The sequence below is a fragment of the Syzygium oleosum genome, unplaced genomic scaffold (assembly GCF_021117445.2).
Source record: "Syzygium oleosum isolate NSW1041296 unplaced genomic scaffold, Sole_v2.1 Sole_v2.01, whole genome shotgun sequence".
Classification (NCBI taxonomy): Eukaryota; Viridiplantae; Streptophyta; class Magnoliopsida; order Myrtales; family Myrtaceae; genus Syzygium; species Syzygium oleosum.
The window spans coordinates 58,093-84,091 of record NW_026607485.1 but is presented as its reverse complement, the minus strand read 5'-3'; the positions used below and the strand labels follow the sequence as shown (position 1 = coordinate 84,091).

At 41.1% G+C, this 25,999-nt stretch overlaps 2 protein-coding genes across 2 annotated transcripts; one reads left to right on the top strand and one right to left on the bottom strand.

Moving 5' to 3' along the window:
- Window positions 1-8,409: 8,409 nt before the first annotated feature.
- Window positions 8,410-9,345, bottom strand: LOC115667171 (uncharacterized). Its single transcript, XM_030588784.2, has one exon. The coding sequence runs from the start codon at window positions 9,343-9,345 to the stop codon at window positions 8,410-8,412; it is 936 nt and encodes a 311-aa protein (XP_030444644.2).
- Window positions 9,346-19,442: 10,097 nt separating this feature from the next.
- On the top strand, window positions 19,443-25,965 carry LOC130139061 (uncharacterized). Its single transcript, XM_056315280.1, has 2 exons — window positions 19,443-19,577; window positions 25,366-25,965. The coding sequence occupies exons 1-2, from the start codon at window positions 19,443-19,445 to the stop codon at window positions 25,963-25,965; spliced, it is 735 nt and encodes a 244-aa protein (XP_056171255.1).
- The last annotated feature ends 34 nt before the right edge of the window (window positions 25,966-25,999 follow it).

Genomic DNA, 25,999 nt, shown 5'->3' with positions numbered 1-25,999 from the left:
ACCTGAATAACAAAGTAGTGGATGAGCTACTCAATGAGTTTCATATTCGTCACTTGAATTCTTTTCCTTACCGCCCATAAATGAATGGAGCTATAGAGGCGGCAAACGAGAACATCAAGAAGATTCTATCCAAGACGGTAGAGAATTACCGTGATTGGCATGATCGGTTGTCGTATGCGTTAATGGCTTACCGAACTTCTATTCGCACTTCGACTGGGGCAACACCGTTCTCATTAGTGTATGGAATGGAAGCAATCTTACCTGTGGATGTGGAAATTCCTTCATTAAGGGTACTTTCACAAGTAAAGCTTTCTGAAGCAGAATGGATTCAACAAAGATTTGAACAGTTTAACATGATTGATGAAAAAAGGGTAAAAGCCCTATGCCATGGACAAAACTACCAAAAGCGAGTGGCTAAGTCATTCAACAGTAAGGTTCGACCTAGGCATTTTGAGGTCAATGACCTGGTTTTGAGGAAAGTCCTACCCATCATTCCGGATCGTGGGAAGTTCACCCCCAATTATGAAGGACCGTATGTCATCAAGAAGGTGTTACCCAGCGAAGCACTGATTCTTGTAGAAATGGATGGCCGAGAGTTGCCAAAACCTGTAAATGCTGATGCTGTCAAGAAATACTTTCCTTGAATAAAAAGCCTTTGAGCTGCTTTTGGATTGAATTTGAGCCACTTTAGGACATTTGCATCATGCATCTCATGCGTACATAGCATTTTTGCATATTTGTTCATTTTGTAGGCACTCAACTGTTCCACAAGGAGGCTATTCCAAACCCCATGGAGTCAACCTCAAGAAAGCAGCTACCTAAAATCAATCTTCTCTCTAGAGCTTAGGAAGTAGATCCTATTTGTGAGGGCTTTATTTGTCCAAAAAGTTTTTCAAGTTTGAGATCCTGTAAAAAAAAAAAATTCCCCAGAGGAGTTAGCGAATCATTATTCTTAAAATCATTTCCAAGTGTTTTGGTTTATCAAAATTCCCCATAGACGGGAGATTTAACCAAATGATCCTTTGAAAAAACAAAAAAAGATTTCTCAAAAATGCCGAATGGAAATGCCTAGGATGATAAAAGGCAAACATTTGACCAAACACGTCTTTATACACATTTTGAGAGAATTGAGTGAAAAAAAAAAATTTGTCTTAGGATGTACGGTTCGTTCACATTGAATACATGGATTGAAGTGATAAAAGGCATTTCGCTTCTCTACCCTAAACACTCATTTTATCCTTTGCTAGCCACTTTGAGTCAAATAAGGAGAATCTTCAAAATACCCCTATCAAGAACCACCTCACAATGAGGAGTCACAGGAGGTTTTTGGTTGAAAAAATGGAGTAAAAAGATCAAGAAAGATATTATTGCTTTACTTGCATTAATCTTCTTGTGTTAGCTTGTCGCGACCTAAAATTCCTCTTGGGCTAATGGATTGTTAAGTCTAAGCCTAACTCGGGCCCTCCCAAGCCCTACCAATTCGCAACTTAGGGTTTAAGTTTTTAACATGCAAAAGTTTTCATGCTTGGAGTCGCCACTAATCTATTTGTGATAGGTGGATTAGAAACCTAAATAAAACATAGGGAGATATGTTTTATTCCTACGAACCAGAGATTCTAAGCTCGGGGACTTGATTACGCTAGATCTAGTCTAACGCCCTTTCGGTACCTTTTCTTTTCAAAAACATTTGTGCAGGCAGTCTGGATCCATTTTAACTTAGTCACTAGCATGTGAGGTGATCATGCGGGTGCGCAAACCACCAAAGTAACACCCAATAATCAAAACATTAAATAAATTGCAAGATTTGGAGAATTACTTACCTCGAAGCAACGTAAGCATCTGCATTGTTAGCTAAAGAATCACATCATCAATCCTAATATGATTTCTAATTAACAAGCAGTTCACTCAATATTTTTTGGATTTTCACTTATTTAAATGAAAGCTAACCTATATGTAATGACGTGCAAAAATTAGCATGCGATTAATGCAGCCTAACATGCAAACTATATATCATGCGACGACGCGACCTAATTAATGACGAACAAATGATTTATTTTTTAATGAAATTCGGAATTTAAAAAAAAATGCCTAAATTAACATGCAATCTATTCTAAAATAATTTAATCTATCCTAAAGTGACTTCTTTTTAGTATTTTTATGAAAATTCGAAATCAAGAATTACCCTAAAATGAACCGTCGAGATCAGGATAATATCTAAATTAAACTAGGAAATAAATTACTCTAATTCCTAATTTAAATTAAAAAGTTATCCTATCGACTTATTCAAAGAAAGTTATTCTAAACCTATCCTAAACATGCATCATTATCTTCTAATAAAATCAATTCAAATCCTAACTAATCTTTTTTGGAATTTTCTTTTTAAAGGAAATAAATCAAACAGATAGATAACCATCACAATCAAAACCAATCCACGCGATCCGCAAGATTTGTTTTATTATCTTTGAATTAGGGAAACGATATAAACCGGCGATCATATCCATGTGGTTATGGATATTGATGGAAGGCTATTCGTTTGAATTTGGGAACAAAATAAAATATACTATCGTATCCAAATAGTTATGGACAGGATAAAGATTTTCCGTGCCAACGAGTATCGTGTCTCATGGTTGAGATCGGATAGTCGTCCCGACACGTTGTTAAGTTAGGAATTTCCTAACTTAGTGTATTTTTTGGAATCTTGCGAATATGACATGCATCATTCAAATATATCTACTAACCAACAAAAGACAATAAAATCACTCGAATTAGGAATTTAAATATTTGAAACGATATCGGATAAAGTTTCTTACCTAATTTACGGATAACTTCCAAATTCGAGCTTGATGCCGGATCGGGTTCGCGGATCACAGGACGGCCGACTGCGAGTGGCGACAACGGCGCAGACTCAGTTCGCAGCGGTTTCCGGCTCAATTTGCGGTGGTGCTTGCGAATCACGGGAATTGGCTGACAGTGGTACTCGACGGCGAGGACGGTGGGATGATGAGGCGATGCTCAGCCTTGGCGTGAAGCTTTCTGATGCTGTGGCTTTGCTTGAGGGACACCTAAAGGAGCAGAACAGCGACAGCTGGATGGAGAAGCTTGTAGGAGTTAGGTCGTTGATCAGAATCTCCACCGAGTATTACTGATATTGGAAGAATGACGTCTGGGAAGCTGCTGGAGTTGACAAGTGGCTGCTTTGACAAGGCTGGGACTTCAATTGCGTCAGGCCGAAGTCCACTGGGATTGTTCGATCAAGCACCAGAGTAGCTGCAAGGATGTAGCACCAAGATGGGAGGCGTAGCATGGGACTGCCATGAAGGAACGTTGCCGGAAAACCTGCAAACACCACTTAAGAAAAACTCCGTGATATTTGATGTTTTAAGTGACCGTGAGCACTGATTCGCCGGTGCAGATGTTCGAGCTCGAGGTGGCTGGCTGTTCGTCAGTAAGGCTCGGCAAGGTCGCGAGCTTCGTCAGTAAGGCTGGACGGTGAACAGAAACGTCGTCAAGGTCAGTGTCAAGTACGCCGGGGCAGATCAGAACAACTTGCCGTCATGGAAGGAGCGGCGGTCAGCTGGCAAGGGGTGGCGCCGAAGAAGGAGTCTCGGCCAGAAGGTCTTTGGCCGAGAGACCTCTTCTCTCTCTAACCTCACGTACGTGTGTCTCTCGTGTTTCTTGCGTGTGATCAGATCCTAAAAGAAAGCCCCCTCCATTCTGTCGCTTTTTGGGTCTCTTTTATAATGTCTTCCTTTTTTCTTCAAAAGAGGAAATATGAATATATGAATGAAAAGCCACCTCTCGACTACCTTCTTTGTGTATAACAAATATTGTCAAAAAGATATATTGCTTAAGATCAACTATATGCCCCACGCGCAACCTCTTATTCAATATTTATTATATGTGAATAATGCTAAAGATCTTTTCTTGCCTTCCTTTTATTCCCTTTGTCTGCACAGCACCAGCTCAGCCAAATATTTTCTTTTATTCTTTGCATCATTCCTCCACTTGTGCCCGTAAATCAAAGATATGTGTGAAGATGATACGTGCCCGCATGCTATTCTTTCCTTTCATTTATCTGACCATGCCGTGGGGAAGAATTTTATAAGTCCATCAAACTTTCGGTCATAGCATGGGCTTTTTGCCAACCTTTCTAGTTCTCGCGGGCTTAGTTCAATTAGCTTGATTAAGCACGAACTATTCATTCAAGTCCATTTGACACCGGTCCAATAAATATGCAAACTATATTAACTATTAATGGAATGCTCCTAATATCTATATGCAATGCCATCTAATTATATTTTTTTGTTTAGGGGTTAAAAAATAAATCCCTAATTTTCTATGCAATTGTTCCTAAATGACTAGTTAAAATTTAGGTGTCAACAGCTGCCCCTCTTTGAAGGGGAGCTCGAAGAGGTTTCATTCAAAGATAAAATGATACCTAAAATTTGACTATGCAAATGCAATGAGAAAAATTAATCTTTTTGTCGAGTAAATGAGATCTCAATGAGCCCACACCCATTTTCTAATATGATAGGAAAATGCAAATGCAAAAATAGAAAACATACCTGCATTTACTTACCTGAAGATTTGGAAAAGCAAAATTGGGGTATGGATCAGCTTTCGAAACCTGCCAAGTATCTGGAATTCCCAATAGTATTTGAAAGCTCGAAAATTCCCTTTGGATTTTCAGAGAAGATGCTTGAGATGAGATGGGCTCGAAAATTCCCTTCGGATTTTCGATGAAAGGTATCGAATAATTCCCTTCGGACTTTCAAGAAAAATTCCTGAAACTTCAATCAGATACTTGAATGCGCTCGATGATTCCCTTCGGATCTTCGAGAAGATATCTAAAATTGCAATCAGATATGATTAATAGGATCGAAAACTCCCTTCGGATTTTCGGAAATGATATCTGAAACTTCAATCAGATACTTGAATGGGCTCGATGATTCCCTTCGGATCTTCGAGAAGATATCTGAAACTGCAATCAGATATGATTAATAGGATCGAAAACTCCCTTTGGATTTTCGGAAATAATACCTGAAACTTCAATCAGGTATTTGAATGGGTTCGATGATTCCCTTCGGATCTTCGAAAAGATATCTGAAACTGCAATCAGATATGATTAATAGAATCGAAAATTCCCTTCGGATTTTCGGAAATGATACCTGAAACTTCAATCAGATATTTGAATGTTGAAAAATATTTAAACAAATTCGAAGCTTCAGATAGCAACTCAAGCGTCAGGAACTCTTCAGTCTTCGAGGAAACATTACCTGTCGGACATGACTAGAGCAAAAACACATATGCATTCATAAAAGAGATTAGCAATCACGGCTACTCTAGAACACACATTTCAAAATTCATTAATTCAATTGAGGTTTATGCATGATGGTTTTACCATATTTGCATAACCAAATTTCCACTAGGGAGAATTATCATTAAGACAATTTTCACTTATAACGTGGATTTCTTAAGAATGCTAAATGAGAGACTTTCAGTTAAAAAGAGCTTTCACTCACTCTCATTCAGAAGGGCTATTTTATGAGAATCACTCCATCTCACCATCATCATGTTGATAAGGGTCCGAGTATTCTCGCAAGCGGTACAACCTTACCAATCTGAGAGGTCTTTGTCAGGACCGTAGTGTCGGTTTGGTCAATGGCTTAACAAAGGGGACTCTTCGAGTCGAGGGTATTGAAAGAAAATACTCCACAATCATCTCCGGGTTTACAAGTCAAGAACCCCGCAAAATGAGATAAAAATAGACTTGCTCGCACTTCTTCGAGCTAAGCTTATAAACATCTGAATTCTACGTTAATTCAAGTGCCCTAATCCGAAGAGACTTTGCAAGGGACGTAACGTAGGCTAGGTTCATGGTTCAAGAAACGAAAGTATATATCAGCTAAGAAATGTGTATAAGGGTGAGAGTTGGTGATCATCTAGGCATAATCACCGGTTTTCTTCTTTGCCTTGAAGAATTGTCTTCTTGATAGATGTACTATCGCTTGAGTTCACCACTTGATTCCTTCGAGACTTGTAAGACCACTGATCCACTGGGATTCATGACTTTGACATGTCATATCTTGACATTTTTTCTCTAAAGTTCTTCCCTTTTTTTTTTCGACTTTTCTTTTTCATGGGCATGGCTTTGCTTTTACCAAGCACACTGCTTTTTCATGCCACTTAGTTTTTTTTAACTTTAAAAACTTTTGACACACACTGTCTACAATGCATACATTAGCCAACCACACTTTGGCTTATTTTGACCGAATGACTAACATTTGGACTCTCAGGGTCTTCGTCTTCTATTGGCGCTCCGGATATGTTGCATGGACAATGATGGCTTTTACCTTGCCCCAGTGTGGGGGATGATCACCAACTGGATTTTTATGAAATGAAATTGCAGGCTCAAGTGGGCTAAGCAATGGATAAAGTGTGTAGGATAGAGAAAGAACCGCTCTTCATCATTCTAAGGCACTTGAATTAATGTTTGAGTTCATTTGCAATAGCAACACTTGAAGATTGATGCAAGTGAAAGTAAGAAAATTTCTATCCATTCTTCTCATCTTATGACGACTTACCTCTATCTGCCCCGATGTGGGGTGGTTCTTGACAGGGGTAATTTGAAAAAACTTCTCCAAGTGTTTGGGCTCAAAGTGGCGAAACAATGGATAACTTGTAGTATTTGGGATAGAGAAATGAACCGCCTCTCGTCATTTCGGTAGTCGTACCTTTCGCGAGATAACCCTTTACCTTATGAACATGCAATTTTTCCACTCATCTCACAAGTGTATGAATAGGGGAAGGTGTATAAGATGTGGCTTGCCTTTCATCATCCCAACATATCTCATTTAGCATACTCAAGCAATTCCACATCATTCATTGAATTGTCCATCTTGACAAATTTCAACATAAAATTGATGAGTCAAATAGGTAAACTTACCAAGCAAAATTTCTTTTCCTTGAAAGATATGATCATTTCACAAGCTTATCAAGTTCAAGCACAAAAAGTTTGCAACTTCCGAACATATTTATCATACTAAAAATCTCATCATAAGCATGAAAAATATGGCATTGAGCATTCAAAATAAATGGTTCCTGCAAAAGGTGTGAGAACATCAACACAGAGAGACATTTTTGGAATGGGAGCCCTTTGATTGCCCCTATTTAGAAGGAATGGACACATGAATGCTCCATCGTTGCTTTTGCCCCTGCACAAGAGAACGTGCATGAATAGGATTCTATGTAACGCAAAATGAGACTTAGTAAATTTCGATTGTCCAAGGAATTATCTCAATGGCCGCTACAGGAGTCTGTCATGCCCCCGATTTGTCATCTCCTTTTCTGGCTTTCCAGATATAGCACCACACCAAATCAAGTTATGATTCATTGCCCCCAGATAAGTCTTTGCAAGCTCACTTTCCTTCGAAGGCTTTGTTAGCTCTCAATTGAACCAATGGGTTCATCATCATTGAACTGGATGTGTCATTTTCTCATCATAACAAGCTAGAGTATTATGCTCGAGACATGAAGTAAATGAGTCAGACAAACAAACAGGGTTTATTTGATGCATGATTTGGAAAAAGGTTTTTTTTTTTTTTTAAAAAAACAATGAAATGCTTTTTATTTTCGGAAAGTTTTTTTTTTTTAGGGAGCATGAGAAAGCCCAGCCCTCAGAATTTCTCCTTGGATGATATTTTCTTTTCATGGTTGGATATCATCACCGGGCTAGTTTGGTATACTTCAACATACCCTCAAAATGCAAATAAACTTGTAATTTCATTGAATAGAGTCGAATGAATTACATTATTGGAAGGGAAATGCAAATAATCAAAGCCCTACGAATAAAAACATAAACATGAATTGAAATCCTAGAAAGCAGGAAATCCTAGAAACACTTGAAATCCTAGAAAGCATGAAAGACTCCTTCGCAGAGGAGTATAAAACAGAAATTTCTCTACTCAATAACAGCATCCGTGCTTCCGGCATGGTTGGGTAGAGGGTTCCGCTGGACATTTGGTTGATCACTGCGGAAAGAGAATGCCTTTGTGTCCACTAGGTCTTGAATTCTATGTTTCAGTACATAACAATCATCAGTAGAATGACCGACTTCCCCCATATGATACTCACATTTCTTAGAGGAGTCATAACCAGAGAACCGCTCGGGGTTCGGGCGTTTCGGCTCACTTGAAAGCAAATTTTTCTTTTGGAGGACAGGCAAAACTTTGGATAACGGCCCAGGCAGAGGCGTGAAGTTCCTTTTAGTACCTTGTTGCCGACTAGTGAATTGGCGTCCACCTTGTTGTTTGCCAACGATCGTATTGTCGAGGCGGTGTCACGGCTTTGTTGAGAGTAAGCTACATTCACTTCGGTGTCGGTTCCTTATCCTTCTTGAGGGTGAACTTCTTAGCGAGAGGTAGCTCGTGTGGCCCAACCATCGCGCAGAGCGATCTCAATGCGTTCTCCCACAGGTATCAACTCAGCTAAAGAATTGAAATTAGAACCCAACATTCGATTACGAAACTCGAACGGTAAAGTCTTCATGAAGGTATCAAGCATCTCCTTCTCAGTCAACTCGGGGGTAATTTGCACAGCTAGAGCTCTCCACCTAGTAGCATAGGCCTTGAAGGTCTCGGTCTTTTTCTTCTCAGTGCGAATCAAATCCTCACGTGACGGGGCCACGTCAATATTGAATTTGTATTGACGAATGAAAGCATCAGACAAATCCTCCCATGTCTTGAGCGAATGAATCTTTTTCAAAACGAACCATTGTAAGGGGGGTCCGGTTAAGCTATCTTGGAAAGTGTGGATCATGAGTGGCACATTATCAGCATACGGCGCCATCCTCGTCGTGTAGTATTGTAAATGGACCTTAGGACAGGAAAGGCCATCGAACTTATTAAACTCAGGCGCCTTGAACTTCTTAGGGACTTGAACCTTGACAATGTGAGCAAGACCTCGTGAGAATTGATCATCAAAACCTTGCATTTGCCGGAATTTTTCTTCAAGCTTATCAATACGCTCAGCCTCATCACTCTTTGGTGGCTTAGAAGATGCATCGCCCCCATCTGTAATGATCGGACGAGCTTTGTCAGTTAAAGTTGCACCATTCTCGGTCGAGGAAGTGCCAATGGCAACAGTTTTTCCCTTATCTTTTGACTCAACAGGAGGAGAGTCATCGGGCAGTACAATCTCTACACTCGGTTGAGCGGGTGCAGACAGTGTGGAAATGCTTGTCTGTAGAGAAGCAACTTGTTTGGTGATATTCTCGAGCACATTCAGGACTTGCTTCATTTCGGTTTCAAGGACAGCAACACGAGCCTGCTCATTTTGGTCAGTCATTCTTGCTCTTGAGCGAGTACGGATTGGGGAACGTTGACGGTCCGTAATAACCTAATTAAAAAATAGAGCATGGTAAGTATACGTCCTCAAAACGATCAGTCCATGACTCAATCTAATTGTCCCTTTTTATTCCCATTTTTCGTGACATTTTTCATTACTCCATGTACTTGTGAAAATGATGGCAAATTTCTCAGGAAATAATGACCTATGACACATCCAAGAAAATAAAGACATAGATTGAAAATAATTCTCCAAAAGAGCTTTCTTTTTTCTTCTTTTTTTTTTGTTTTAAAAAAAAGGACTCAATGATTATTACTTTCAAATTAAAAACCGACCTATACCTATCATGGACCGACCCGAAAGATGCAATAACTAAATAAATTGCAAAAAGGAGAGTTCAGAAGACTTACTTTACCCGGTAGGACCATGGCAATCACATAGACACGCGCATGAAATGTGAGGTTCGATTTCTATCTAGACTCTGGCTTACAAAATGGAGACGCGAGGATTACCGGGCTAAACCAGTCATGGTTGTGGTTAGGCCGAGGTTCCCCTGACTCCGGCTTAGTCAAGGAGCCGACCCGGGTTGCAAAGGGTGCAACCGTGGTGGGAACTCAATGACACCGTGAAAAAACTTTCGGGACCAAGGAGGGCGACCCATACCACGCGGGTGTGGTCGGGGTGTCCGCTGTCTCGGTACCATCCTAAACCTGTGCTGCCTAGGTCCGGCAGCGGGTAGTGTGTGCGGTGTAGTGAAATGCAAGGCATGCACAACAGGTTATATCATACAGCTCTTCGTACATAAAATAAACCATACATCCAAACACCTCCCTGCAAAACAAGGGTTAACAATCACGCCTCCCCTTATACCTCCCAGTCTGCAAAAACATTTAACACCTAAAATGTTAGGGACGTACCTGGGATCCTCATTTGCCAAGCAAAAAATATTTTTTGAAAAGAAAAACTGGCCTAAGTCCACTAAGAGTTTTAACTCAAGTTCCCCAGCGGAGTCGCCAAGCTGTCGCGACCTAAAATTCCTCTTGGGCTAATGGATTGTTAAGTCTAAGCCTAACTCGGGCCCTCCCAAGCCCTACCAATTCGCAACTTAGGGTTTAAGTTTTTAACATGCAAAAGTTTTCATGCTTGGAGTCGCCACTAATCTATTTGTGATAGGTCGATTAGAAACCTAAATAAAACATAGGGAGATATGTTTTATTCCTACGAACCAGAGATTCTAAGCTCGGGGACTTGATTACGCTAGATCTAGTCTAACGCCCTTTCGGTACCTTTTCTTTTCAAAAACATTTGTGCATGCGGTCTGGATCCATTTTAACTTAGTCACTAGCATGTGAGGTGATCATGCGGGTGCGCAAACCACCAAAGTAACACCCAATAATCAAAACATTAAATAAATTGCAAGATTTGGAGAATTACTTACCTCGAAGCAACGTAAGCATCTGCATTGTTAGCTAAAGAATCACATCATCAATCCTAATATGATTTCTAATTAACAAGCAGTTCACTCAATATTTTTTGGATTTTCACTTATTTAAATGAAAGCTAACCTATATGTAATGACGTGCAAAAATTAGCATGCGATTAATGCAGCCTAACATGCAAACTATATATCATGCGACGACGCGACCTAATTAATGACGAACAAATGATTTATTTTTTAATGAAATTCGGAATTTAAAAAAAAATGCCTAAATTAACATGCAATCTATTCTAAAATAATTTAATCTATCCTAAAGTGACTTCTTTTTAGTATTTTTATGAAAATTCGAAATCAAGAATTACCCTAAAATGAACCGTCGAGATCAGGATAATATCTAAATTAAACTAGGAAATAAATTACTCTAATTCCTAATTTAAATTAAAAAGTTATCCTATCGACTTATTCAAAGAAAGTTATTCTAAACCTATCCTAAACATGCATCATTATCTTCTAATAAAATCAATTCAAATCCTAACTAATCTTTTTTGGAATTTTCTTTTTAAAGGAAATAAATCAAACAGATAGATAACCACCACAATCAAAACCAATCCACGCGATCCGCAAGATTTGTTTTATTATCTTTGAATTAGGGAAACGATATAAACCGGCGATCATATCCATGTGGTTATGGATATTGATGGAAGGCTATTCGTTTGAATTTGGGAACAAAATAAAATCTACTATCGTATCCAAATAGTTATGGACAGGATAAAGATTTTCCGTGCCAACGAGTATCGTGTCTCATGGTTGAGATCGGATAGTCGTCCCGACACGTTGTTAAGTTAGGAATTTCCTAACTTAGTGTATTTTTTGGAATCTTGCGAATATGCCATGCATCATTCAAATATATCTACTAACCAACAAAAGACAATAAAATCACTCGAATTAGGAATTTAAATATTTGAAACGATATCGGATAAAGTTTCTTACCTAATTTACGGATAACTTCCAAATTCGAGCTTGATGCCGGATCGGGTTCGCGGATCACGGGACGGCCGACATTGCGAGTGGCGACAACGGCGCAGACTCAGCTCGCAGCGGTTTCCGGCTCAATTTGCGGTGGTGCTCGCGAATCACGGGAATTGGCTGACAGTGGTACTCGACGGCGAGGACGGTGGGATGATGAGGCGATGCTCAGCCTTGGCGTGAAGCTTTCTGGTGCTGTGGCTTTGCTTGAGGGACACCTAAAGGAGCAGAACAGCGACAGCTTGATGGAGAAGCTTGTAGGAGTTAGGGTCGTTGATCAGAATCTCCACCGAGTATTACTGATATTGGAAGAATGACGTCTGGGAAGCTGCTGGAGTTGACAAGTGGCTGCTTTGACAAGGCTGGGACTTCAATTGCGTCAGGCCGAAGTCCACTGGGATTGTTCGATCAAGCACCAGAGTAGCTGCAAGGATGTAGCACCAAGATGGGAGGCGTAGCATGGGACTGCCATGAAGGAACGTTGCCGGAAAACCTGCAAACACCACTTAAGAAGAACTCCGTGATATTTGATGTTTTAAGTGACCGTGAGCACTGATTCGCCGGTGCAGATGTTCGAGCCCGAGGTGGCTGGCTGTTCGTCAGTAAGGCTCGGCAAGGCTGCTTCGTCGTCGGACGGTGAACAGAAACGTCGTCAAGGTCAGTGTCAAGTACGCCGGGGCAGATCAGAACAACTTGCCGTCATGGAGGGAGCGGCGGTCAGCTGGCAAGGGGTGGCGCCGAAGAAGGAGTCTCGGCCAGAAGGTCTTTGGCCGAGAGACCTCTTCTCTCTCTAACCTCACGTACGTGTGTCTCTCGTGTTTCTTGCGTGTGATCAGATCCTAAAAGAAAGCCCCCCCCCCCCCTATTCTGTCGCTTTTTGGGTCTCTTTTATAATGTCTTCCTTTTTTCTTCAAAAGAGGAAATATGAATATATGAATGAAAAGCCACCTCTCGACTACCTTCTTTGTGTATAACAAATATTGTCAAAAAGATATATTGCTTAAGATCAACTATATGTCCCACGCGCAATATTACCTCTTATTCAATATTTATTATATGTGAATAATGCTAAAGATCTTTTCTTGCCTTCTTTTTATTCCCTTTGTCTGCACAGCACCAGCTCAGCCAAATATTTTCTTTTATTCTTTGCATCATTCCTCCACTTGTGCCCGTAAATCAAAGATATGTGTGAAGACGATACGTGCCCTGCATGCTATTCTTTCCTTTCATTTATCTGACCATGCCGTGGGGAAGAATTTTATAAGTCCATCAAACTTTCGGTCATAGCATGGGCTTTTTGCCAACCTTTCTAGTTCTCGCGGGCTTAGTTCAATTAGCTTGATTAAGCACAGAACTATTCATTCAAGTCCATTTGACACCGGTCCAATAAATATGCAAACTATATTAACTATTAATGGAATGCTCCTAATATCTATATGCAATGCCATCTAATTATATTTTTTTGTTTAGGGGTTAAAAAATAAATCCCTAATTTTCTATGCAATTGTTCCTAAATGACTAGTTAAAATTTAGGTGTCAACATAGCTCCAGATGAATTCTGGCATAAGCTCGAAGCATCCCAAAGTGAAGAAGATCATTCATTTCTCTACCAAAACACAATTATCCCTTGCTTAGCCAATTTGAGCCTAATGCAATCCTTTTTGAAATCCAAGTGGTGATTATCTCCCCACGTTGGGGCAATACATGTGATTTACCATCAAAGCAAAATGATGGTAAAAAGATAGAGGCATCTCAAGAATCTTAGATACTTAAAAGAAAAGCCAAAGAATTGAAAAAATAATAAAAAAAAAGCTTACAAAGGCAATGTGCATGGTAAAAGCAAGACCTAAGCCCACGCAAAAATTAGATCAAAAGCAAGAAAAGTATTGCAAGTCCAACAATATTCATTGCAACTGCAAAAACATCCATTGAAAGTACGATCTTCTTTAGGAAAAAGAGCGAAGCTCACATGTGTATCAATCAAAGGACTATCGAGATAAGTCAAATTTCAAGAGTCACACTGTTATGAAGTTGTGTGATGGTAATGATGCCAAGATAATCACCAACTCCTCAAACCCTTCCTTGTATGAAAAATTTAAGCCTTTTAAGCCTCACTCGAACCGACATTGCAACCCACATCCGAAAGTCTCTTCCGATTAGGATGGTTCGAGTCGAAGTGAGAATCTCATGTGGGAGCTACCGCTAGAAGGAGTGGAAGCAATCATATCTTGTCTTATCTTCAAGGTTCTTGACTTGTAAACCCGCTGAATATGTTGATGGTATATTTCTTTTATTGGCCTCAAAGTGAAAACCCTTTGTGTAAGCCCATGACCAAGCCTATATTACGGTCCTTTTGAAAGACCTTTTTGATCAATCAAATTGTATTCAATGTGAACGTTTCCAAAAACCTTTGACATAGGTTCGTGAGGCATCACCAGTGAGAATTGAATAGCTTTTCCACATCAATGGATGGGAATCAAAGCCTTTATGAGAGCCAGTGCGAAAGACCTTTTTTATTAGGTTATTTTCAATTTCACATTTTTTATCTAACCTTTAGGTGGTTATTCAAAGATCATTTTGTTAAAATTTCCTCTTAAGGATTTTGATAATCAGTTGCTTTTACCAAAATGTGAATAATTCCGCTTGATTTGTTGTTAAACAATCTCAGAACTCCCTCTTTTTCAAAATATCTTTCCCCAGTGGATCGATTTTTTGTCAGCTTAAATCATATCCCTCATTTTTTATTTTTGGTTATTCTAAACCATGCATCGCTTTTGGTTTTCATACCGTCCCTTTGGTTTTTAAACCTTGTCTTAGGTTATAGGTCATCCTAAAACCTTGTCTTTGGTTCCTGGTCATCTTTAAATCTTGTTTTAGGTTCTAGGTCATCCTTAAACCTTGTATTTGATTCCAGGTCATCCTTAAACCTTGTCTTAGGTTCTAGGTCATCTTTAAACCTTATCTTAGGTTCTAGGTCATTCTTAAACCTTGTCTTAGGTTTCTGGTCATCCTTAAACCTTATCTTTGGTTCTAGGTCATCCTTAAATCTTGTCTTAGATTCTAGATCATCCTTAAACCTTGTCTTAGGTTTGTGGTCATCCTTAAACCTTATCCTTTGGTTTTTGGTCATCCTTAAACCTTGCCTTAGGTTCCTGGTTATCCTTAAACCTTGTTCTTTAGGTTTTTGGTTATCCTTAAACTATAGATTTCCTACAAAACCCATTATTTTTCTTTTCTTCCTTCATTCCACCATATGAGAGAGAGAAGAGAAAAACACATGAATGAGCTGACAATCCAAATGGTCAATGGTAAGTGCTTAATGTAAGACTCTGATCAAATGTCTTTGTCTTTACTTTCGTTCATTTCCCAAGTCGAGTCGATTAAAAATTTACAGGTGCCAATTGATCTTTAAACGGAACCTCTTCGAACTCCCACTCAAAGAGGGGTAGCTATTGACACTTAATTTTTAGCCAACGCGTCATTAAAAAATAAAAAACTCAAGATGAGGGTTTCCAATCGCAACTGAATCCGTTTTTTGAACAAAAAGTGTCATTTTTTAATTATGTCTGTTGGCTTAGCTTCGGTAAACAGTTTAATGTTCATTTCATGCAAAAACCCGAAAGTCAAACGGTTAACTTTCGGGTTGACTTTTTGGTCAACCCTTTGACCAAAAGTCAACCATGGGTCAAGTTGGGGCTTTTCACATAAAAAGATTCCTTTCAAGTTTAATTTCACTTTAGAAGTGGAAATTTTAGAAAAATTCAAAGATTTGATCATAAAATCAAATTACTAGTAAAAAATCAACTAGGTTTTGACTTTTGGTCAAACCTTTGACCAAAAAATTGAAAAATACAAAAATCCCAAAATCAACTTATTTTACATTCAATTTGACTTTAGCATTTGAAATTTTTCAAAAATTGATTAAGAACCTACTTTTTCCCAATTTGCGGAAATAGGTTCGGAATCGGCCAAAAACAAAATTACTTTCATCTTGTTCATATTTTAGCTTAGTTCCTTTTATGACATTTGATCCAAAGGTCATCATAAGATCACTCGTGCGACCAATTTTGTGAATGAGCACTTTGAAATTAAAACCCCCAAATTTTAGCCCTAATTAGGGGTTTGAATCAATTCTTCACGATTCACGAATGGTTGGTTTCCTTTGACTTGTTTTTATGAGATAAACACGAATCCGGAGTCAATTTTGCGAAATTCACTTGAAAACTCTCCACTTTTACACATTTAGCTCACTTGAATTTGGGGATTAGGAGTTATTGAAGTCCAATTGATGAAATTCAAGTTGACCCATTCGGGACTAAGGTTTAATTTGATGAATTGAGGTTCAATTTCAACATTGGCCTTAAATTTAATTTTGACATGAAGGTCACGCATCCATTTCAATGTTGATTTGAATGCAATAGGTCACTATAAGCATGGGCAATTGGTTCAATAAGCATTTCACAAGTCTAATTAAACTCAATTTAGAATAATTTGCAAATTTTGGCGAGAAATTGTGATGCCGAAACGCGATAGAAAAATTGACTGAACAAGAAAATTCGACAGAAGAATAATTCGTCCTCCAAATATGATTATCAAATCAAAAATATCCAAGTCTGCTAAAAAGAAACCCTAAAACAAGTTTATATAACCCCAAACCAAGCCCTACTAGGATTAGGAAACATTAAAACGTAAAATTACGAAACTACTCTTTACTAAATTAACCCATAAAAAATACTAAAAAAAAGAAAAACCCCATATAAATAATCTCGAATCGCGAAAATCCATCGTTAGTCACGGCCAAAGGCCGTGAGTATTGATCAGCACGCCGTTTCGCTTCAGTCCACCAAATTTGAGCTCAATCCGAAATCGTTGACTTCGAGCCCGTCAGTTCGTCTAGTCGCATAACGGGTCCACCGATCACCTAGGTACATCATCCTCCCCTGCTAGAGAAAGATTCGTCCTCCAATCTGCTTCATCTTCATTGTCGTCGCCAATATCCTCAGGATCTTCTTCCTCTTCAGCGTAGTAAGGTGACAAATCTGCCACATTAAAAGTTCCGGATACATTATACTTACCCGGCAATTCGATCTTGTAAGCATTGTCACTAATTCGCTCCAAAACTCTGAAGGGTCCATCAGCTCTAGGTTGAAGCTTGCCAAATCTACCCGCTGGAATCGTTCTTTCCTAAGGTGAATCCAAACTAGATCACCTTCCTTGAAGACGACTCTTTTCTTGCGTATATCCATGCGTTGCTTATACTTCATGTTCTGCCTATTGATCTGATTATGGACCTGGGAATGCAGCTCTTTGATATGCTTTGCATGTTCTTCAGCTTCTGAACTAAATTGCTTGAGAATTGGTATCGGTGTGAGATCCAACGGAGTAATTGGATTACGCCCATAAACCACCTCAAAAGGAGTCTTGCCTGTAGTTCGATTCTCTGATCTGTTATATGCAAATTCCGCCTGAGGCAACGCCAAGTCCCACTGTCGAGGATTATCTCCAATTAAACTCCGCAGCAAATTCCCTAAGCTTCGATTGATAACTTCTGTTTGACCATCAGTCTGAGGATGATGAGATGAACTAAACTTCAAACTTGTACCCATGTACCTCCAAAGAGTGCGCCAGAAGTGACTCACAAACTTCACATCACGATATGAGGTTATGGACTTAGGAATTCCATGCAGCTTAACAATCTCTTGTAGAAACAATCGAGCAACCTGTGAAGCATCATAGGACTTGCTACACGGGACAAAGTGGGCCATCTTCGAGAATCTATCGACAACCACCATTATTGAATCCTTACTCCATTGCGTTCTTGGTAAACCCAAGACAAAGTCAAGACTGACATCCTCCCACAGTGCAACTGGAACAGGTAGAGGCATATACAATCCTGCATTAGTACTCTTGGTCTTTGCCCATGACATACCCTGCACCTCTCTATAAAACGTGTCACGTCACGCTCCATCCGAGGCCAATAAAAATGTTCACTCAACAAAGCCTTCGTCTTATCCACGCCAAAGTGCCCAGCTAAACCGCCTGCATGTCCCTCAATAATAATAGATTCCCTCAAAGAACATTGAGGAATGCACAATCTGTTACCTTTAAATAGGTAACCCTTCACGATCTGAAATTGCTGAAAAGGCTCTGTTTTGCTCTTCCTCCAGATATCCCCAAAATAAGGATCATCAACATATAAATCCTTAAAAGTATCAAAGCCTAGAACTTTTACCTGCATCGTAGACAGCAAAGAGTGTTTTCTGCTCAAAGCATCTGCCACACTATTTAGCACTCCTGCTTTATGCCTGATGGAAAAACTGAAAACTTGAAGGAACTCCACCCACTTTGCATGCCTTGCGTTTAATTTGTGCTGCCCATTGATGTATTTCAAGGCTTCATGATCAGAAAATAAGATAAACTCTTTTGAAATAAGATAGTGCCTCCAATGCTCCAAACTCCTCACAATAGCATAAAATTCTTTATCATAAGTTGAATATTTCCTTTTCGCCTCGTTCAACTTCTCACTAAAGAATGCTACAGGTTTACTTTTTTGACTTAGGACACCCCCAATACCAACACCTGAAGCATCACAATGCAACTCAAAAATCTCATTAAAATCAGGAAGCACGAGAACAGGTGCTCAGTCACCTTCCTCTTTAATAATTGAAAGGCAGCTTCTGCCTCCTTAGTCCACACAAATTTACTTCCTTTCAGACAATCCATCAGAGGTGCAATAATAGTACTGAAATCCCGAATAAATCTCCGATAAAAAGATGCAAGCCCATGAAAGCTACGTACCTCATGAATATTTTTCGTAATCTCCCAATTTGTAATAGCCTCAACCTTAGCTGGGTCCATATGAATGCCCTCCTTAGTTACTATATACCCCAAAAAGGTCACACGATTAGTCAAGAAGTGACACTTCTTGGTATTAGCATATAATTTCTGCTCCCTCAAGGTCTCGAACACCCTTCTCAAATGCTGCAAGTGTTGATCAGTCGATGCACTATAAACCAAAATATCATCGAAATATACGACGACAAACTGGGCAATAAAAGGACGAAACACCTGATTCATGAGTCTCATAAAGGTGCTCGGTGCGTTAGATAACCCAAAAGGCATCACCATCTGCTCATACAGACCATCTCGAGTTTTAAAAGCGGTCTTCCATTCATCTCCGGACGCACCCTAATCTGATGATATCCACTCCTCAAGTCTATCTTCGAAAAGATAGTCGCTCCATGCAGTTGATCAATTAAATCATCAAATCTCGAGATAGGAAAGCGATACCTGATCGTGATCTTGTTAACAGCTTTGCTATCCACGCACATTCTCCACGACCCATCTTTCTTAGGAACCAACAAAGCTGGCGCTGCACAGGGGCTCATGCTCTCTCGAATTGCACCTTTTTCTAATAGTTCCTGCACTTGCCTCTGCATCTCCTCATGCTCCTTAGGATTCATTACGTAGTTGCCTTATTAGGAATAGCGGCTCCTAGAACGAGATCTATACAATGCTTGAATGTCCTCATGGGTAGCAATCCAGGTGGCAATTCCTGCGTACGACATCGCAAACTCCTCAAGCATAGGCGAGAACTTGAGTTGAAATTTCTAGACTATCAAGATTCTGCTCCATGACTACAACAGCAAAAAGCTCTGGGGCATTCACCGCCTCCTCCCGGAACTCTGATTTGGAAAGCAGATTACTTTTCCCTTCTTTTCTCAGGTCTGAAGGACCCAGAGTAATAGTTCGGCCATCCTTCTTGAAGGTATAAGTATTTTTGAATCCGTCATGCTGTGTTTTCCTGTCAAACTGCCAAGGTCTTCCTAATAGAATATGACAAGCATCCATTGGAACTACGTCAATTGATGCCGAAGCGCGATAGAAATTAGGCTAAACAGAAGAATCGAAACGATAACGAGGAACAAACTGTTCTCTCAATCGATTAACAATCGATAAGTTTTCAAAACATCCAAAAACTACTACCTCTCAAAACCCTAAAAACGAGTTTATAAAGGGTGTTAACCCTAATGACAAAAAAAATGCAAAAATACAAAAATACCCTTAATTCGAAAATTACTAAAATAATTTAAAAAAACCATCTAAATGACCCCGTCAATTATCATCCTACACACCTTTCCCCCACTAGTGCACTTAGTATGAAAGATATTATGCCTAAGCCACGATTCATCATCTACCTCAGCAATATTTAAAACCCAACGCACCACTAAAGACTCACCAGAATCGGCATAGACAATGTCCTCCGGATCTGGATCGGCATCTGCTTGCTCTCCATCAGATTCATCATAAGTTGGGTCTTCATCAAAAATTGGATTATCTGCGAGTGTCACAAACTGTCGGTTCGGACAATCAGCAGCAAAATGCCCGAGTCCTTGACACTTAAAACATCGCTTGCCTGCAGTTCCTCCCCTGCTAGATCCAGCACTACTCTGCTCTCCTTTTGTTGCAGATTTTGAACCAGCGCCCTTAACTGCTGCCGAGGCTGAAGAACTCCTTGCTTTCCCCCGGGACTCTTTATCCGACCACTTGGAACTGCTGCCTGACCACTTAGAACCGCTGCTACACCACTTGGACTTACTGTTTTTTCTTTTAAACTGCCCCTCCACCTTTAGGGCTAGTTTGCACACATCCTCATATGTCCAATACTGCTGTAATTGGACAACATCAGAGATCTCATATCGCAGCCCTGCCAGGTATTGTGCAATCGTCTGCTCGTCTTCCTCCGCCACATCACAGCGCATCCGCAAGCGATCAAATTCTTCTGTAAATTCCTCAACTGTTTTATTATCTTGCTTGACGTTATGATATTCGATAAACGCCTCTTGCCTATAATGGGTAGGCAAAAAAATTTTCTGCAATAACTTTTTCATCTTCTCCCAGCGATCCACCTTCGGCTTCTCCTCTCTAGCACGTTGCTTTTTCACGTGTTCCCACCAAATCGAAGCATGTTTTCGCAGCCTAATAGCCACTAACTTCACTTTTTACCCCTCAGTTAGGTCTTTAAGATCAAAAATCTGTTCTACCGTATGCAACCAATCAATAAACTCATCAGGATGAGCCTTACCATTAAACTCGGGAATCTCGATCTTCATTCCAAAATTTTGAGAAGAGCGCTGATTTTCGGGTCGTACTCCTCGATTCTGCCCCTGGTTCAGAACCCCAAAAGGGTTTACGTCTTCTTCTTCATCATCGGATGAATCCTCAGATTCCGCTTCTTCGGATTGAACGCCCAACCTCGCCTCCGTAAGTTGTCGCTCCAAATCCTGGATTCGTCTTCTCTGTTCTTCAATTTCTACGTCTCGCAGATCTCTTAGACGCGGTTGGTCGTCTGCTTCAGGAACTCCTCCACGCCCCCGGCCACCACGAGCCCGCCGTCCACGACCGCGATTCTGTTCAGCCATTGATTCAAGCAACCTGTGCTTTGATACCAATTGATGCCGAAACGCGATAGAAAAATTGACTGAACAAGAAAATTCGACAGAAGAACAATTCATCCTCCAAATATGATTATCAAATCAAAAATATCCAAGTCTGCTAAAAAGAAACCCTAAAACAAGTTTATATAACCCCAAACCAAGCCCTACTAGGATTAGGAAACATCAAAACGTAAAATTACGAAACTACTCTTTACTAAATTAACCCATAAAAAAATACTAAAAAAAAGAAAAACCCATCTAAACAATCTCGAATCGCGAAAATCCATCGTTAGTCACGGCCAAATGCCGTGAGTATTGATCAGCACGCCGTTTCGCTTCAGCCCACCAAATTTGAGCTCAATCCGAGATCGTTGACTTTGAGCCCGTCAGTTCGTCTAGTCGCATAACGGGTCCACCGATCCCCTAGGTGCATCAAATTGTATGAAATTGTCTAATTTAGCTTAGGAAAAATCCAATTTGGCGCACCTATGGCATGGGTCCAATATTTTTCACGACCAATTAGGTAATTAAATCCATAAAATTTGTAGGTTTGGTTTGATTGGCTTAAATGGATCAAAATTGGACTGTTTCTCTTCAAATTGGACTATTTTTTTTTCTCAAAATTGACGAATCTTTCCTTTCAATTTAGTCCCTCAAAGACTAAATTGCATAAATTTGGAACAATTGAGACTCAACTGCCCAAGAAGAAGACCGAACCGGTTGAACCGGTCAAAACCGGTCCGACCGGTCACCAGCGGAGGAGGCCGGTTCGGCCCTCCTCCGACCAGTTCCTGATCGCTGACGATCAGCAACCGGTGACTCGTCCTTTGAGTAATTCCCCCATGCCCTCCAATTTTTAGATTTTGCAAAAAAGTCATTGGGTTTTGTGAAATTACAAAAATACCCCTAATTAGGTCCTTAATTTCAAAATTAATCAAAACCGTTGATGAGATTAAATCATAGCCATTCAAATTAGCATATGTTAAATGAGGTCTTTGCTTAATCTCCAAGTAAAGGATAAACACAATTCGACCGTTGGATTAAACCGACGACCGAGATTGAATCTTGAGGAGAGTATATAGCTCATTTGCCCTCCTAAATTTGAGAAAGGGGGCGAATTTTACAAAAAAATTCTCTCTCTAATCTGCAATGTCTCTCTCTTCTCTCTCTTTTTCCCACTCTCTCCTTCACGTTCTCTCTCTTTTCTCTCCTCTAAAGACCGCTCACGCGGTTTTCTCAAAGAACCGTCGGTTCACCTCCCACCGGCGGGTCCTTGCCAGCGACACCACCAGCGCTGCCACCCTCTCCGACGTCCGTGTCCGTTCTTTCAACGTCCTGCTGGTCGAAGCCTCGCCGGAGCTACCTCCGATTGCTCCGTCTCTGTGACATTCTGAAATCTGACCCACTTGGGATTTATGAAATGGATGATTTTATGGACGTGCTTGTAGTTAGATCTCGCCCGGAACTGATCACTCATGGGATACTAACCAATAGGGAATGGCTAATTAGGGATTTAAATTCACGCAATAAACGAAACTCGATCGTGAACCGACTTTCGACCATAAAAAATTGTCGAGGTGACATTTTGAGCCAATGTAGGCCGATCCAAGGATAGTTAGGGATCGATTCGTCGCTGTCATATTAGTGGATCGCGGGTGATTCCGCTTTACCACAAGATGAATTGACGAATGACCCTAAACCTATACCAAACGATCGCGCCTGTCGGAACTAGCGATCGATCCTCGCGATTAAGTGACAATCGAGGTCGTCACGACCCGAGTGAACTTAAACGTGGCTTGATTCAGTATCGGCCACGGGTCAAATGTGCGAATTTCCCCAAAAGCCACCCGTTAGTTCGAGATACGCTCAAGTTACGTTATTTAAATTTAGTCATTAATTAGAGACCAAGTTTGGGCATTGGAAATTATGAAGGTCATTACAGGATAATTGGACGATGTTGTTATTAGCTCGGTTAGCCTCATATTTGTCCGGATTCTTCAGAAAATTCGAATTTTGACGAGAAATGAAAAATGACTGTTTTACCCCTGGGATTTTGTTAAGACCAAGTATAATAGGAGATGTGCATTTTGGTCATTTCACACCCACATTAGAGATAGAAATTGTTGGACAATTTTGCCCTTGAAAATTTTGTGAAATTTCAATTTTGCCCCTGGATATTTTTGGCAAGGATTAATCTAGATCGTTGATCTTAGGATAAGATCAAATCGTGGCCATTGGTTTCGAGATAGAGAAGGGTAGGATGGTCACTTGGCAAGGGCTAGACACCAATTATTGGTGCTTTTAATATTTATTTCCAATTTCTCTCTCTCCCTCTCACTCTCTCTCACTCTCTCGGCATCTCTCTCCCTCTCTCCCTCTCGGCCAAGCTTCCTCCCCCACCCCGCCGTGACCGTAGCTAGCCACCAAGGCCAGCCGTCGCCGTCGTTTCCCCGCCGAGCCGGATCAGCCGCACGCCGGAGCCACCGTTGCCGTCGTGGCCGCTCGCCTCACACCACCACGCCTCACCGTCTCTCTCTCTCTCTCCCCTGTTTTTCTCCTCACCGAACACCATCATAGCTCTCACTCGGTTCAGCCCCAGCCGAGGTGAACCAGCAGACCGTCCAGCCACAGCCGCCGTCGTCGTACGCCCGTCGAGTGGCCGCCGACTTGCCGCCCCTCCCTTCAGCCCTAGCTAGACTAGGATTATAAGTAAGTGGCCTCCTAAAACTTACTTAGGGTATCGGGTATCGACGGATTTGATTAGGGGCTGAATCGGGTTGATTAGTGACGGTTTAGGGGTTAATTAGTAGCTGTTTAGGGGTTATATTAGTAGACTGATTTGGGGACTGGAATTAGCTGAATTGTGGATGAATTTGTGATGTTTCGGGACTGATTTGATGCTGAGTTGAGTCCAGGAAATCGTGGCGTGAAATGAGGAGCATATGGTCCGATTTAGGGACTAATTGTGTCGGTTTGGTGTGTTGTGTTGCGGCTGGTTTGTGGTGATTGTTATGGCTGAAAATAGACTTGGAAATGTTGAATTTATGCTCACGATAGTGACTGTGATTGTGGGTCCAATGGCGGCCTTGTATGCTCATTGGATTCTGAATTGATTGATTGAAATGTGGACCGTTATATGCGCGCATGGGCTGAATTGAATTGACTGGCAATTGGCCATGATTGGGTGTTAATTGAGCATGTGAAATGCGTGAGGTTCGATGCGTGCATGGGCTGAATTTGATCGGCTGATGATTTGGCATGTTGGTGTGTAAGTCGAGCATGTTCGTATGAGGTTCGAGCGAGTGATTAAATGAAAAATTTATGTGGTATGTCGTGCGTGTGGTCACGAGAGTCCCTGAGGTGTGTACTGTAACGCGGGGAATTGAGCCATCCTGAGGCGTGTACTTTAACGCTGGACAATGCCCGGTATTACCGGAAGACTGCCAACTTGAGGCGTGTACTTCAACGCGGGTTGTGCCGTAGGTGGTGGATGTTGAGCCTGAGGCGTGTACTGTAACATGGGCTAAGAAGTGTTGTGAATATGAGATGGTCGCGTGTAGACCGTGAATTGACAGTGGACCTGAGGCGTGTATTGTAACGCGGGTCGCTGGCAAGTCAAATGAAAATAGTGTGATGAGGCATGAACGAGTGTGTGAAATGCGGAATTGGAAATGCCATATGTTCGACTTGTGTTTCGGGAATGCGATTATGTTGCAATGCGCATGTGGTTGGAAATTGTGTAATTGAGACTAACCTGCAGATTGCGCGTATCAAAAGCCCAGGTAAGTGCATTTGTGTGCATGATGTGTGTTTATTGGGTGATATTATGTTTGGTCTTGTCTGGAGGTACGTATTAGCCTAGGTAGGGTTTAGGGTGTTTACTTGCTGAGACGTGTCTCATGGTTGTTTCAACCAAACAATTTTAGAACCCCGGCCTGGACCATGAATCTCCCACAGCCACCGCCTGAGCGTTTTGGTCTATCGATGCACACTGAGCATAACGTTGTAGAGTACCCGATAGACGATAATATGGCCTGAATCAAGCATACTACCGTAGTCTGGGTAGACATAGGACAGCCCCTTTGGCAAGCCCACACTTATACCGCTTGGTTTTTTCAGGATGGGCTGGACGAGTTCGGCCCGGTCCGTGGGTTTGATGTCCCTTTTGACGGAGTGGGAGATTGGGATCCGTTTGCCATACCCCCTCACGATGGTGAGATGACTAGCCTGGATACTAGTCTCGCCCAATCCGGACATCAGCACATACCCACAGCACCCGAACCTTCAGTGGCTGAGCCTAATCCGGAGCCGGAGGAATCACAGGCAGGGTATGATCCCATGGATGTGGATCTAGGTGTAGTGCCAGAGGAGGGACCCAGAGAAGAAGACCCCAAGGAAGAGCCTGAAGAGGCACCGGAAGAAGAACCCGAAGATGAACCAGAAGAAGATCAAGAAGTAGAGCCAGAAGAGAAACCAGAAGGAGATCTGGAATTAGAACAAGAAGAGCAACTTGAGGATGAGCCAAAGGAAGAGCCAGATGAGGAGTCCGAAGAGGAAGAGTGGATTGAAGTTTCGCTAGAGTCGGGTGATGAGGACAACCCGATTGAGATCGAGGCTGATTCAGAGTCCTCAAAGGAGCTGGTTGATCAGGGGGTTTCAGATTTGGATTCCGGGGAGACTGAATCGGAGTGGACGTCGTCTAGCGGGCGTAGGGGCTAGTTTAGGGGTTGAGTAAATCTTTTGAAGTGTCCCA

What these genes read in the sequence shown, in the direction of transcription:
- LOC115667171 (XM_030588784.2), bottom strand. Translation starts at nt 9,345, where the DNA reads ATGACTGACCAAAATGAGCAGGCTCGTGTTGCTGTCCTTGAAACCGAA.
- LOC130139061 (XM_056315280.1), top strand. Translation starts at nt 19,443, where the DNA reads ATGACTACAACAGCAAAAAGCTCTGGGGCATTCACCGCCTCCTCCCGG. An exon ending in TTCGGCCATCCTTCTTGAAG is followed by an intron (nt 19,578 to 25,365) that starts GTATAAGTATTT and finishes TGGTTTTTTCAG; the next exon opens with GATGGGCTGGACGAGTTCGG.